General features: G+C 50.5%; 1 protein-coding gene across 1 annotated transcript in view; it reads left to right on the forward strand.

The window, feature by feature from the left end:
• Positions 1–13,746, forward strand: part of NOBOX (NOBOX oogenesis homeobox) — a 273,977-nt gene that overhangs the window by 112,076 nt on the left and 148,155 nt on the right. Inside the window, exon 2 of the mRNA XM_085614780.1 lies at positions 247–1,095. Within this exon, the coding sequence (XP_085470906.1) occupies positions 247–1,095 (849 nt within the window). The remainder of the gene's footprint in view (positions 1–246; positions 1,096–13,746) is intronic.

The following is a 13,746-nucleotide window of genomic DNA, read 5'->3' on the forward strand; positions in this document are numbered from 1 at the left end:
TCGAAGCAGACTGTACCTGTAACCGTGCACTGTAGAAATATCCCATTACCACTGACCCTGTAAGGGGCTGCCACCAGAGCTGCCTCCACCTGTCCTGCTCTTGTACACATGTCTACAGAGGCACCTTCACCACCCAGTGTCACCCATCCTACCCCCGCTCTTCCAATGCTAGGAGTCTGCTCTGCTGGACTTGCATAAGATGTCCTGTCTGAGAGGAATAAGCCATGTTTTGTTCTTTCTTTGCAGTGAGATTGGGGAAGGTGGAGTGTGGAGACAATATTCATGATGGAGAAGAAGAAGAAGACGAGGACAGTGAGGAGAGAGAGTGCTTTCAGAAGCCATCCCTGCTCTGCACCGAGCACCTAGAGCTGAACATAGCCGGGGAGCAGAGTGATGGTGCCTCAGATCTGGACTCTGACCTGGATCTTCCACCCGCCTCTTCCGGCACAAGAGTCGTCCCAGAGTTCCGCACGGTCATTATCGAGGATGACTCCACAGACCTCCTGGAAGGAAGCGAAGGCCCGGACCAGAGCGCGATGCTGGCCTCACAAGGAGATTACTGTCTCGTGCAGGTGACTGACGCTGATCCTGATGAGACCTTGATGGCACCCTCAGGAGTGCCCGAGGACTGCCAACTGAACTTTGTCACTGTCTGCAACTCCGAGTCTGGATTCTTCACCCGAATCAGCACCATCCCACAAGCATCCACCACCGCCACTGACTGCGGCTTCTCCAAGGAGGCCCCTGGCCAGCAGAATCAGAAGCTGCCCTACTACATCGCTGAGGACGATGAGTTTGATGGCTCTGAGCTGCACCACAACAAGGTGGGAAGCCACTCGTCTGGTTCTGGTGATGTTTTTGGCATGCCTCAGTTCCATCCCGTTAACCTAAAGATAGAGCCTGGAAATGCTCCGCGGCGCTCTGCACGCTGTGCCGCTGCCAGCACCACAGGGCGAGCTCCACTGCGGCTCTCATCCTTCATGTACGATGCCACCAGCTATACTGGCACCAAGGCAGAAAAGAAGCGGGAAATCCCTGACGAGATGGGGCTGTTGGCGCCAGTGAAGAAGAAGACTCGAACCCTGTACAGCGCTGGTAGGTGGGGCAGAGCTGGGACAGGGTTTGTGGCGTGATATTCTCAGATCTTCTCTCACTCTGCTTTTCTTTGTCTCTCCTACCTTTCTGGTTTTCTTTTAGGAGGGTTTCCTAGATCTGCTAAGAAGTTGGGTTTTTGGTTAATGCTTGTCACTGCAGCATTGTTTTTCGACCAAGAAGTCGTGGAAGTGGAAGACAACTTCTTGCCATCACTTCTACCATTTTTACTCCCTTCTCTTTTCCATGGAGAAGGAAGTTTGCCACTTCTCAGACGCTGAGCAAAATGGCGGCTGCGAGGACCGATGGGGGTATCGTTTGGGCTGGAGCTTCAGGTGAACAATGAGTAGGGGTCTCTGAGAAGAGCACGACTGAGTTACTTCAGTATCTAGCATTAAATTAGTTGGGCGCCATGTAGTGTAGTTCCTATTTCCCTTATAGGCTCTGCGCATTGGAATAATATACACTATAGTTGTGGCATAGGACTGAAGTCAGTTTGCCTCTATCGAGTACATTAAACTTAATTACTTTGTGTGCCAGCTAACTCAGGGGTCACTAGAAACTTCTCGAATAAAGAAGAAGGGAGTAGCTTCTGACAACCGCATAAACATGACAACTTTGTTTCCCTTAGAATCGAAACGTGTCTCAGAATCGTGGAAGCAATAGATAACAGTTTCACTCAATCAATCGTGCATGCTTAGTTTCTCCAGAGTTGCACAGAAACAGATAGACGGGCTTTTCAATAAAAGGATTTATTGAACAGTCTTGTTTCTCGTGTAAGAGATATGAGCTGTTAGAACCATTAGACAGTAAGCAAGATATAATACAAACAGCGTAAGCAGTAAGAAGAAATAATACTGCAATAGCATTGTCTTTTAGCTATGACATATATTCATATATACATACATAAATAACACAGGCTAAAAAGTGAATACTCGTCTGATGCTTCCAAATAGTTCTACCCCAGTGTACCTAACCTAAGTGTAGTACAAGGTAAGAAGTAGGTGCTGTATTCTATAGTATGGTATATACTAAGTTTGTATGCCAAGAGTCCCTCTACGTTCTAGTCAGCTCCATACCTTAGAATGACAAAGGTGGGAATCTCTTTCCGAATCTCAAACTCCAACACCCTGAGGAAGGGAGTCAGAACACTGGAAGCTGGATTCTCTGCGAGCAGGGATGACAGCATCTGGTCAGTGTGTCAGACGGGAACTCAAATTCCTTCCGAACTTGCCGTGGCGAGCCGTATCGAGCTGTGTAGGCTAGTCGAGCTGAGCCGTGCCGGGCCGTACTTGCCATGGTAGGCGAAGGTATATTTATACCTGGAAGGTGCTTAGGAATGCTAGCATTGACGTAAAGTCGGGCAGAGGAAGACGTCATGAATGAACCCCTAAGGAATAGGGGTTCATGCATAATAGATGAGTTCTAGGAGAAATCAATAATCCTAGCTAAGGAAAGTCCCGATGGCTTAAGGGTCTGGTTTCTAAGAATTCGTTGTGACGTGGAGATGGACGGATGTAGGTGACCATGCCTGTATTTGGTTAGCATGGCTAATGCCTAAATAAGGACTGGGATTCTGTGCCTAAATAAGGGCAATGCGAATTGTGCCTATATAAGGACATGATTCAGGGAAACCTATGTATGGGCATCTAAATCGAAACACAACACCTCTATGGCGGGTGCGGAAGCTTGAGGGCAAGTAGGTATCTCAGACACATGGCGGTAACTGGAGCACAGAACACTTGATGCCGGTGATACTGATTAAAGTAGCAGAGATTTGGCTTGTGAGCACAGACTATGAGGAGAGCTCTGGGACTGATTTCATAGGGCAAGGACAAGATGTGTGAGGGTCGCTTTAGTAATTCTTCAAGTGCAAACGACTGTCAGAAGAGTGCATGGCTTTTGGTCTGTCCCTGAATATCCCCGGGTTGGCTCTTGGTTGGCCCTTGGTCAGCTCTTGGTGAGCCTTTGATCAGCTCTTCGTCATCCCTTCTTTGCCCTCTTGGTTTGGTCCTCGGTCAGCTCTTGGTTTGGCCCTCGGTCAGCTCTTGGTTTGGCCCTCGGTCAGCTCTTGGTTTGGCCCTCGGTCAGCTCTTGATCGTCCCTTCTTTCCCCCTTTATTGGCCCTCAGTCAGCTCTTGGTTTGGCCCTCGGTCAGCTCTTGGTTTGGCCCTCGGTCAGCTCTTGGTTTGGCCCTCGGTCAGCTCTTGATTTGGCCCTCGGTCAGCTCTTGATTTGGCCCTCGGTCAGCTCTTGATTTGGCCCTCGGTCAGCTCTTGATTTGGCCCTCGGTCAGCTCTTGGTCGGTATCTGTTTGCCCCCTTGGTTGGCCCTTGGTCAGCTCTTGGTTGGCCTTTGGTCAGCTTTTGGTCAGGCTTTGGTCACCACTTGGTGAGGCCTGTAGGAGAGAAGGATCTGCTTCACATGGGTACCCCCACTTTTTGCTGGTGTTTCACTGTTTTTCGACCTTAGTCTGGCTGTGGCCCTGCTAATCAGGACCACAGCCTAGCTGCTTCCTCTCTAAAATGATTTGCATGTACATTAGGTACATATCTAATTGGATTCTGGAGTGCCTTATAAGCCCCTAGTATATGGTATACTATGTACCTAGGGCATAGGTCCCTCAGAGGCCAACCAGGGGCTGAAGCGTGTATTATGCCACCCCTGGGAAGCACTCCAAAATGGCACCACAGGTCTGCTACTGCAGCCTGGGTAAGGGTGTGCTTGCACCCCTTACAGTGGTATAGGCTACCCATATCCACCTATATATATATATAAGTCACTCCTATGGCAGGCCTTGACAATCCTGAAGGCAGAGTGCTTGGTTTTGTGTGAGAGGGTGCCTAAGCAGGAGCTGAGCCCCTCTGCAGCTTTCGGAAATACTTCCTTATGGCTGTTCTGTGATACAGCCATACCATATACTCATAAGTGCATTATAACCTCGCGGTAAATGCTAACTTTGGAATGGCTGCATTAAAACATGTCGTGTTTGGTGTCAAACGCTTTGGAATACTAACCCCCCCCCCCCCCCCTGCCAGTTCTGGCGGCGGGGGTAGCATTCCACCCTTCTAGAGGGAGAGACATGTTCACACTGGTCTAACCCGGTAGGACTTTCCTGAGCCCTGGCATCACAGAATGGATGCCTGACCGAAACTCCAGCAGGGGAGGCCTGGACAATAGGTTTCCTGTCAAAGGGAGGTGTGATCACCACCCCAGACAGGCAGATGTGTATTGGGGCTGGGCGGGAGCACTCTCTGGTGCTTTGAAGTCCTGCACTGGGGGCACACTTGGTGTCCCTGTGCATAGTCCAGTTCAAACCGGTTGCAGGGGCTACCTGCTCCTGCTCTGGCGCGAAACTGGACAAAGGAAATGGGTGTAACCATCCCTCTTTCCAAACCCTCCCATAGGTGGGTCCCTAGAGTATGTCAAACCCCCAAACTTGGTATAAGTATGGGAACCCAGTCCTTGCGGCTTTAGATTACCCTGGACGAAACTCTGTATCATATATCCTGGACCTTCGACTTTCTATCACGACTTGAAGACGAAAGAAATCTCCCTTGGGGTCAAGGAGTGACTCCCCTGCTTGGCAGGCACCAAAGAAGCAACTGACCGGTCTTCATCGCTGAAACTCCCGCTGGACGCCGAAGTCTTTGCATCACCAGAGGTGGATTTCCAGACTTCCCCGAGGCTACCCTGAGTCCATAGAAAAGCTGAGGCCTGTGGCTATCGTGGGTGACGTGGAACCGTGACCCCTGGACACCGTGAACTTTGGCAGCAACCCTATCTTCCTGGACGTCCTCGAAGTTGTGCTTTGGGCTCCGAGTAGCCCCAGCCTTGAGCACCTCTTGCACCGAAGATTGTTGGCCTCCACTCCACGATTGACCTGTGGGCCAGCTTCAAGTGCGACCGCTCGAGGCTCCTTCGCGATCACTAGCCTGTTGGCTAGCAGGTCCCCACGAAGGCAACTCCTTTTCTAATTGGGCTTTCCTGGCTGCTCTAGACGTTTCCTGACTTACCCTCGCTGGGTGAGTCCCTCAGACCTTGCTGGTCTGCACCGCAGTCCTTTCTCTGAATTCCAGTGACTTGCCGTTGCAAAGGCTTGTTGGGTCAATTCTGGTCACCGACACCACAGCACTCGACAGACTTCGTGGGACAGCTCGAATCCGGGTCAAGGACTTCGTCGACGCCTCCTGGGCCTTGTGGCTGAAGAGTCAAGACACTCACCTGAAGCACCCGACTTCTGTGGGCATTGGTCCATCCTGCCCTTGGTCACTGGCTAGTGATCCAGACTCTGTCCCCTCTGCTTTCAGGTTCCTTCCATCCTAGATCCAGGCTTGGATCTCTTCGGACACTTCTCCTCTTCACGGCAGCAGCAGTTCTTTGCAGGCTTCCATTGCAATCGACGACGCGACCCGACACCAAAAGACATCTATGCACCCGGCTTCCCTGGGTGAGGTAACTCGAGTACTCCGGTGCTCCCGTGGGTGCAGCCCTAGAACTTCTTAAGTCCAAAAGGGTTTGGTCCTGACTTGATTCTAAGTGTCCCTAATCTTTAAAATTCCAACTGCGACATTGCCCATAGAAGCTAACGGGAACCCGCGCTTGTGTTCTCACACTGCATACAGTCCCCATGGGTCTCCTGTGTCACTACCTTGGGTGGTTCCTTGGAGTCCCAGCGATTCTACAGGCTCTAGGCCTTGTGTCTATCCCAGTCGTGGTTCTTATACCACTTTTTTGGTATATGGTTTGGTACGCCCCTAGGGCCCAAACGTGTATTTGTGCTATTACTGATAATTGCTGCCTTGTAAACAAAGTACTTCGAACTCCAGTCTCATAAAGAGACTAGAGGGGTGTGTGTTATCCTAAATACATATATTTTGAATATATACCTGGTGTGGTTGTCCTTTCATTTGATCATTCAAGAGATTATAGACTGGTAAAACAAGCTGCTTTACATTCCTTCAAGACTTAGCCTGAAGGCTGCTCTCCATAGCTACCACTAGGATAGCTTTCATTAAAGGTTGTCTTTAACCTATCACCATAAGGGGTTGTTTGGACTGATACAAGGTGCCCACTAGAACTTGTGGACAGCATATATCAGGCCACCTTCTCACAAGGCCTTGGTCAGATCTTGATCGGGCCTTGGTCAGCTCTTGCTTGGCTTTCGGACAGCTCTGTCGGCCATTGGCCGGCTGTTGGTTGTCCCTTCTTTTCCCCCTTGGTTGGCCCTCGTCAGCTCTTGGCTGGTCCTCAGTCAGCTGTTTGGTGGCTCTCAGTCAGGTCTGGGTTGGGCTTCGGTCAGCTCTTGGTTGGGCCTCAGTAAGCTCTCATTGGCTCTCGGTTGGCTCTCGATAAACAGGAGCAATGGTCTGTGCTCCAGGAAGCGTTTTGGCTAATGTCCACCAAATCAGACCAAGTTAGTCGGGCACAAATAGGAACAATGTTGCAGCCCAGATACTACTTCTCTCCAGTGCCAGATGTAGGGCAGAGCTCAGCTCCACCACATGGAAACAAATTAATACCGTTAAAAACCAGAAATAAGCAAATGTTCAGGGAACTATACTTTAAAATAGCATAATTTAGCTAAAACCTTGAAGTTGGAGTCTAACCCAAACAGGACCTACCAGTCTTCCAATTGCTTCTTAACTTGTGTTCTCCATGAAATTAACTAAGTGGGACATTGAAGTGGTTTGAATCCTAAACCACGACCAGGGGAAACCATGTGGCGGAGGATCAGCAGTGAAAGAGAGCCCAGCACACGCTGGAAAGGGGGTGCTTGTGGGCTGGAGGTAGAACAGCGGAGCGCACATGGTGTTGTGGACGTGGACCCCGTACACTGGTGCGGCGAACGGGCATTGCAATGTAGGACCTTAAGGCAGTCTCCAAGAAGAGAGAGTCCAGTGCCGAAAGACAGAAAGAGAAAACAGACTTCATAGTCTCTCCTTGTCCACCATGTGCAACACTGTGGGGGCACTGCAGTGGGAAAGAACAAAGGCAGGTAGTAGGAGTGGGGCCATACAGTAGCTCCCCACCCCCCACAAACTCCTGACATACAGGTATCTTGGAATAGGATTCCCAATGTTGAAAATAGTGGATAGCATGAAAGAAATATGGAAAGACCAGCGCAGGCCAAACCACCCACCGACATACAGTCCATTAAAAACACAAACAAACGCTCTACAAAAGGAAAAGTAGAAGAAACAATTCAAGCAAGTGAAACAAAATACTAAAGTTAGTTAAACAAACATGAAACAAAGGGTTTCTAAAAGCAAGAGGTAAGAGCCGAAGATAGGAAGGAAAGCTCCTGAGCAGTAAGAACCCATCCTAACATTACACCCACAAGACCATATCCCATGTCAATATCCCTGCCGAGCCCCAATGTCTTCAAAATATATGTGTAGATGAACAAGGAGCGAATCACAAAATGTAAACCTGAAAATCTCCCTGGGACCATGTAGTGTGCACACCTTGGCAGTCTCACTGTCAAGCACTTCCCTCTCGAAAAGAGGCCAAAAAACGCAATATTGAAGCCCTCGAAAAGAATCCCTAAACGTCTTGCAGGCACCAACCTAGAAGTCAGACAAGAAAATAATTGGCAGACCGTCTGTTCTACAGAGGGTACATTCCGGGTCGTAGCTTCAGGGGGTGTTGGGATATGGCCCGCTGCCCCGCAGATACATGCATTCTTGGTTGGTAGTTGGATCTGGGGGTCCTGAGTCGCATCTACTATGTCTGTGTTGATTTTCCTCCTCATTCTGATTTCACGAACAGGTTTTAACTTGTTCATTTTTTGGGTCGGGCACTTTCATGTACAAAGCGACTTGTTTAAAAAGTGGTAAATCAGCAACCGTACAAGACCTTCTTGAATGGAAGCAATTGTACTACTTGTTAGTATTTACAAACATTGGCAGTAATAGCCTTGGAAGCTGCACTAGTCTCCAAAAGGTGATGGGACGAATTGTTGCAAATAGTCTGACAACTGGCAGTCCCTCGGGGTAGCATCCCTCGGGGTAGCATCCCTCGGGCTAGCATCCCTCGGGCTAGCATCCCTCGGGCTAGCATCCCTCGGGCTAGCATCCCTCGGGCTAGCATCCCTCGGGCTAGCATCCCTCGGGGTAGCATCCCTCGGACTAGCATCCCTCAGGTTAGCATCCCTCAGGTTAGCATCCCTCGGGGTAGCATCCCTCGGGGTAGCATCCCTCGGGCTAGCATCCCTCGGGCTAGCATCCCTCGGGCTAGCATCCCTCGGGGTAGCATCCCTCGGGGTAGCATCCCTCGGGGTAGCATCCCTCGGGTTAGCATCCCTCGGGGTAGCATCCCTCGGGGTAGCATCCCTCGGGCTAGCATCCCTCGGGCTAGCATCCCTCGGGCTAGCATCCCTCGGGCTAGCATCCCTCGGGCTAGCATCCCTCGGGGTAGCATCCCTCGGGCTAGCATCCCTCGGGGTAGCATCCCTTGGGCTAGCATCCCTTGGGCTAGCATCCCTCGGGCTAGCATCCCTCGGGCTAGCATCCCTCGGGCTAGCATCCCTCGGGCTAGCATCCCTCGGGCTAGCATCCCTCGGGCTAGCATCCCTCGGGCTAGCATCCCTCGGGAGTAGCATTCCAAACCTCTGTTTTTGTCACTGTAGACAGAGGGCCTGATTTTGGGTTTGGCAGACGGAGTAAAGGGAGAAAGGGTGGTGGAAAACTTTACTGCCAAACTGCATTTACTCACCAAATTTAGAGATGTTCGTCGGCCCTGCAAACATTTTAAACATTGGCAGGAACCAGCATCATGGAGGTTCCTGTCCATGTAGGAAACATTTGATAGACGGCTCTATCAAACACAACAGCTGGACGTCAAATTTTTTCAAACCTTTTATATTTTTTCAAAGCATACCCTCAAAGCAAACGTTTGTTTTTTAATAAATAAAAAAACAAATGACCCCCCACGTCATAGTGGGAGTTTTCTCCCATGGTGTGGCAGTCATTTTTCTTTTGTTTCTGACCTTCCCTGCTAGGATATACCTGGGGATGAGGCACAGGTTAACGGTCGGATGGCTTACCTCTGACTTTGCATACTTTGTTGGGCCATCAGAGGAGGTTTTGCACAGAATGCATTAAATTTTACTCCGTCAACGTAAAACTTGTAGACTGCCCGACTCAAAATTGGGCATGCAAACCTTGCGTTTGGCAGACAGTGCATTCCTTTGCCGTTGCAATGGAGGGCCTGTATGCCATCTGTAAATCAGCCGCCACGTACCACCTAATGCAAATCAGTACTGAGCCTGTTTATTCTGTGAACAGTCCACCCTGAACCGTGGTCATCTCACCCATTCAGCGGCCCACTGCAGTTTTAGTTTGAAGATGTGGGATTCACACCCCACAGATCTCACAGATTATGATATGCCGTGATGCCGACAGCTTGACTTTTAGCCACAGTCCCCTCCTCTGGTGCCTTGTCCGCACCCCTTGAACAGCACCATCAAATAGCAATATGCAATAAAGTAATTATTTCATATTCTTCTGCTCAGTTATTGGATCTCAGCATACAGATTCATCTTTTGCTATTCCCATTTAGTTGTGAGCTTTGACAAGTCACTCGAGGACCTCCCCCAGCAGCTTTTTACCTAAACAGGCAGATAAGCACCAGCGATGACAGCCAGTCTCATTCACCAGTTTCCAAACTAGACACCTATTGCAGGAAGAGAAGTCCCACAGGTCTGTTCCAAAGTCCCCCGTAGGGCAGGTCCATGACCTTATGAAGGGTAGAGTCTCTGTGTTCAGAGATGCGTACAGCAGACCCTTCCCACAGGAGCGCAGACGCCTCCTTTCGATGCAAGCACAAAGTTTACGGCCATTCACTTTTGTAAAGTCACATTTTTTCAGCAAATAGTTCAGCAGATACTTTCTCCGGAGACTCAGTAGAGATATTACTGGCATCCTCCGGAATGTTGTTTTAATGTGTTTTCAGTGAGATTTAAAAACATGAACAGCATTACTTGTACAGCCAAGGCCGTCATCCCCGATGACACATTCATTATTTCTTACGGTTATTCTTAATCAGCTCTTTCTTATTAATGTTTTCAACCTCTACCATCCTTCCTTCTCTACAGATCAGTTTCTCAAAACCCCTTTTGTGTACATTCAGGGAGGCCTGTTATTAGGGGTTCCATGATTTTAGAAAGCATAACGCATTCACTCTTGTCAGTTAATGGGGACATGAGAACATATACAGCAATAGGAGAGGTTCAAGTCTCTTTTTAGATCTCGCTTAAGATTGCGCATGTGCGGTCACTTGCAAGACATTTTGTTATCTTCAGTGGGCTTGGAAGCCTTTTTCCACCCACCTGCCAACCTTCCGGTGTCTGTCTGCTTTCCCCTAGCCCCCCTCCCATCTCTGTCTCATGCTCCTAACCCCTAGCTTACACCTGCCATTGTCTGTCTGCTTGCCCCTCCCTTTACCCCTCTGTTTTCCATCTGTCCACCTGCTTACCCCCAGTCCCTCCTTCACAACCTCCGTTGTCCGTCTTTGTCCCAGCCTGTTAGAAATGGGGGTCTCTAGTTGGCAATGACTGGCCACTGTCCAAGTAGGGACCCTTCTTCCTGAGTCAGAGTAAGCGGGCTACACCCTTTGATAACCCCTGCTCGACCCTGTGGTAACATAGCACGAGCAGCTAGGCTTATCTCAGAGGCAGTGTGTGAAGCATTTATGACCATACACAGTAACACAGTGAGGAACACTACAATGGGACACCACACAAGTATTTATAAAAAATAAGTATCTTTATGTTCGAGGCATGTGGGCTGCTGAATTCATATCTGTGCATAGATCGCCACCTAGTGTTGGGTCCGGATGTTTGCACGTTGTTGTCCCGGAAGAGTCTTCGAAGTATCCTGAGATAGGTGACTCCTCCCCTGGACCACAGTGCACATGGGCATCCTCAGATTGTTTTTTTCCGCCATTGGGTTCGGATGTGCTTATCTTAGCTCAAGTTAGGAAACTTTAGTTTAAGGCCAAAAGGCCTTTAGCTTTCGTCGGTACTGTTCCCGCTCGGTATCGACAGCTTTCTTGCTTAGTTTAGCAAACTTCTTCAAGTTTTTCGGATCCGTTTAACCCGACCATCGACGATGGAATCGAGGACTCCATTCAAACGGTGTCCTGTTTGCCACGCCAAATATCCACATATCGACGTCCACCCGGTGTGCAACAAATGCCTCTCGCCGGATCACGACGAATCGAAATGCATGGCCTGTGCCCGATTCCGATCCAAGAAGACTCTCCGGAATCGACGGGCAGCGAGATTAGAAGCGCAGCAATTGGCACCGGCCCCGGCCAACATCTTCAGCACCGAGGACGAGGATGTTGAAAGCGTGGAAGACTTAAACTACAGCCCCGCTTCCGAACACGATTCCCGATCGGAAGACGCCGATGAAGCGCTCTTTCACAGGGAAGAAGCCGACGATGAGGTAGGAGACTACGATGAGGCCTTTGGGGCCGAAGAAGATAGCTCTGGTGAAGAGCAGGGCCTACCCGTCGAAACGGAGGCTATCAAAGTGCGTCATTCTACGGTTCCGGTCGAGGGATCGCCTCCGGGCCTTACCCAAGATCAATCCTGCAGTTCTTCGGCCCCGCCTTCGGGCCCGGCCTCGAACATCCAGCAAGAGCCATTATTACCGAAAAAGACTGGTTTCCCTTCAACGAAACCGAAACCAATCGTCGCACCGGTTACACAGAAACCGAAAGTGAAACTGGCAGTGGTCGGCTCGAAGACCTCCACTCCTTCGACGCCAGCCCAAACCATCGGCTCCGAACGCACTAAAAGGGATTTCGGCGCCGAACTCGCTGCAGCGGATGTCGGTACCGACCCGAAAAAGAAGGCCATCGGTACCTCAAAAGCGCCTCGGCCGCCGGCACCGAAGCAATCGGCCCGACCACAAAAGTTAAAATGGCCGCTCCATCGGAGTCCACTTCGAAGGCAGCGACTAAGGTCAAGTCATTGACTCCGTCGACCGCTACTGCCTCTCCTCGAATCAATGACCCTGTGGCTCCGAAGCAGTCCTCTGCAGAACCACTCCACACCAAAGAACCTTCGGCGTTCTCGGTGCGACAAGTTGTGGCGTCCTTGCAACGCATCAGAGAACAGGCAGCCCTCCAGTCCACGTCGGGCCCCGACCCGAAAAAGGCTCCAAAGGCACCTTCGGCACCAACCAACATTACTTTTGGTTTGCCGCCGTCCACGGCGCCAAAGATGTTCGAGATCCGAACACGTGTCCGCCAGACAAGGTCCCCATCTACTGGACACTCTCCTACTGAGCCTTCACCGTCCCAATTCATCGACGCCAACACCGGCAGACTCATGCTCCGAAAACGGAAGGTCACACCAGAGCAGACCTTGGACTCTTACAGAATCCCTCTAAAGCAGAAACTGCCAGCAGAATCAGAACCGGTTCTATACGAACGCCTGCATACGTCCTATCCGGATCCCCAGTCCTTTTCTCCAACGCCCTCCGACACGGACGCAATGGAGGACTACATGGGTGATGATACCACCTACCCTAGGCATATAGATCCTGAGGAGCAGCAGGACCCAGATCAAGCTTGGGATGACCCTGCAGACCCGGGTGCCACAACAGATACCCAGGACACGCAGCTTTACGGCGCAAAAACATCTCCCACAGAGGACACTGCTGCCTTCAATGCCCTCATAGAACGTGCTGCAGCCAATCATGGTGTGCAACTCCACTCTGACACAGTTGAGGAAGACTTCTTGGTGGACACTTTCGCCTCCTCTGAGAGGACGGTCAAGACTCTGCCCATGTTGAAAGGTGTTCAAGCCAGCAAAGGAAATGTTCAAGGAAACAACCAGGGCACGGGTGCTGAACCCCAGGATTGAGAAAAAATACAAACCTGCGCCCGGGGACCCTATGTACATTAGAGGGCAGTTACCTCTAGACTCCATGGTGGTTGCTAACGCTCGCAAACGAGCGCACTCGCAAACAACTGGTGATGCTCCTCCCCCAGACAAAGAGTCCAAGGTGCTGGAGACCTCAGGCAAGAGGATTGCAGCTCAAGCAGCAAACATCTGGCGCATTGCCAATACACAGGCCCTCCTGGCTCGCTACGATCACTAGAGTCACTACTCCAACATCAGCCAGACTAGTACAAAGAGGCAGCGGAGCTCCTCATCAGAGAGGGACAACTTCTTACAAACGCATCCATTAAGTGCGCACTAGATGCAGCCGACACAGCCGCGAGGGCAATAAACACCAGCGTCATGTTACGACGACACGCTTGGTTAAGAATCTCCGGATTCAAACCTGAGATTCAAAACAACATCCTAAATCAGCCTGTCAACCCCGACTACTTATTCGGACCAGAAGTTGACACCACCTTAGAAAAGATAAAAAAGGACACTGACACTGCAAAGTCAATGGGGGCGCTGCAAACGCAGACATTTCGTAGTGGCTCCTTACGTCGCCCCGGGAATAGGGGAGAAGCTAGAGGACAGGGGTCACAGCAGACATACAATAAAGAGGGCACACAGAGTACCTACGATAAAAACAACAGAGGTGGATATCGTGGCTCCAGCACCAAGGGCAGAGGACGCGGTTACGGAAACACCAGGTCCTCACCCAAGAACAAACAGTGACGCCCTCTCCCTTCCCCCCG

This window comes from Triturus cristatus, chromosome 7, assembly GCF_964204655.1.
Source record: "Triturus cristatus chromosome 7, aTriCri1.1, whole genome shotgun sequence".
Classification (NCBI taxonomy): domain Eukaryota; kingdom Metazoa; phylum Chordata; class Amphibia; order Caudata; family Salamandridae; genus Triturus; species Triturus cristatus.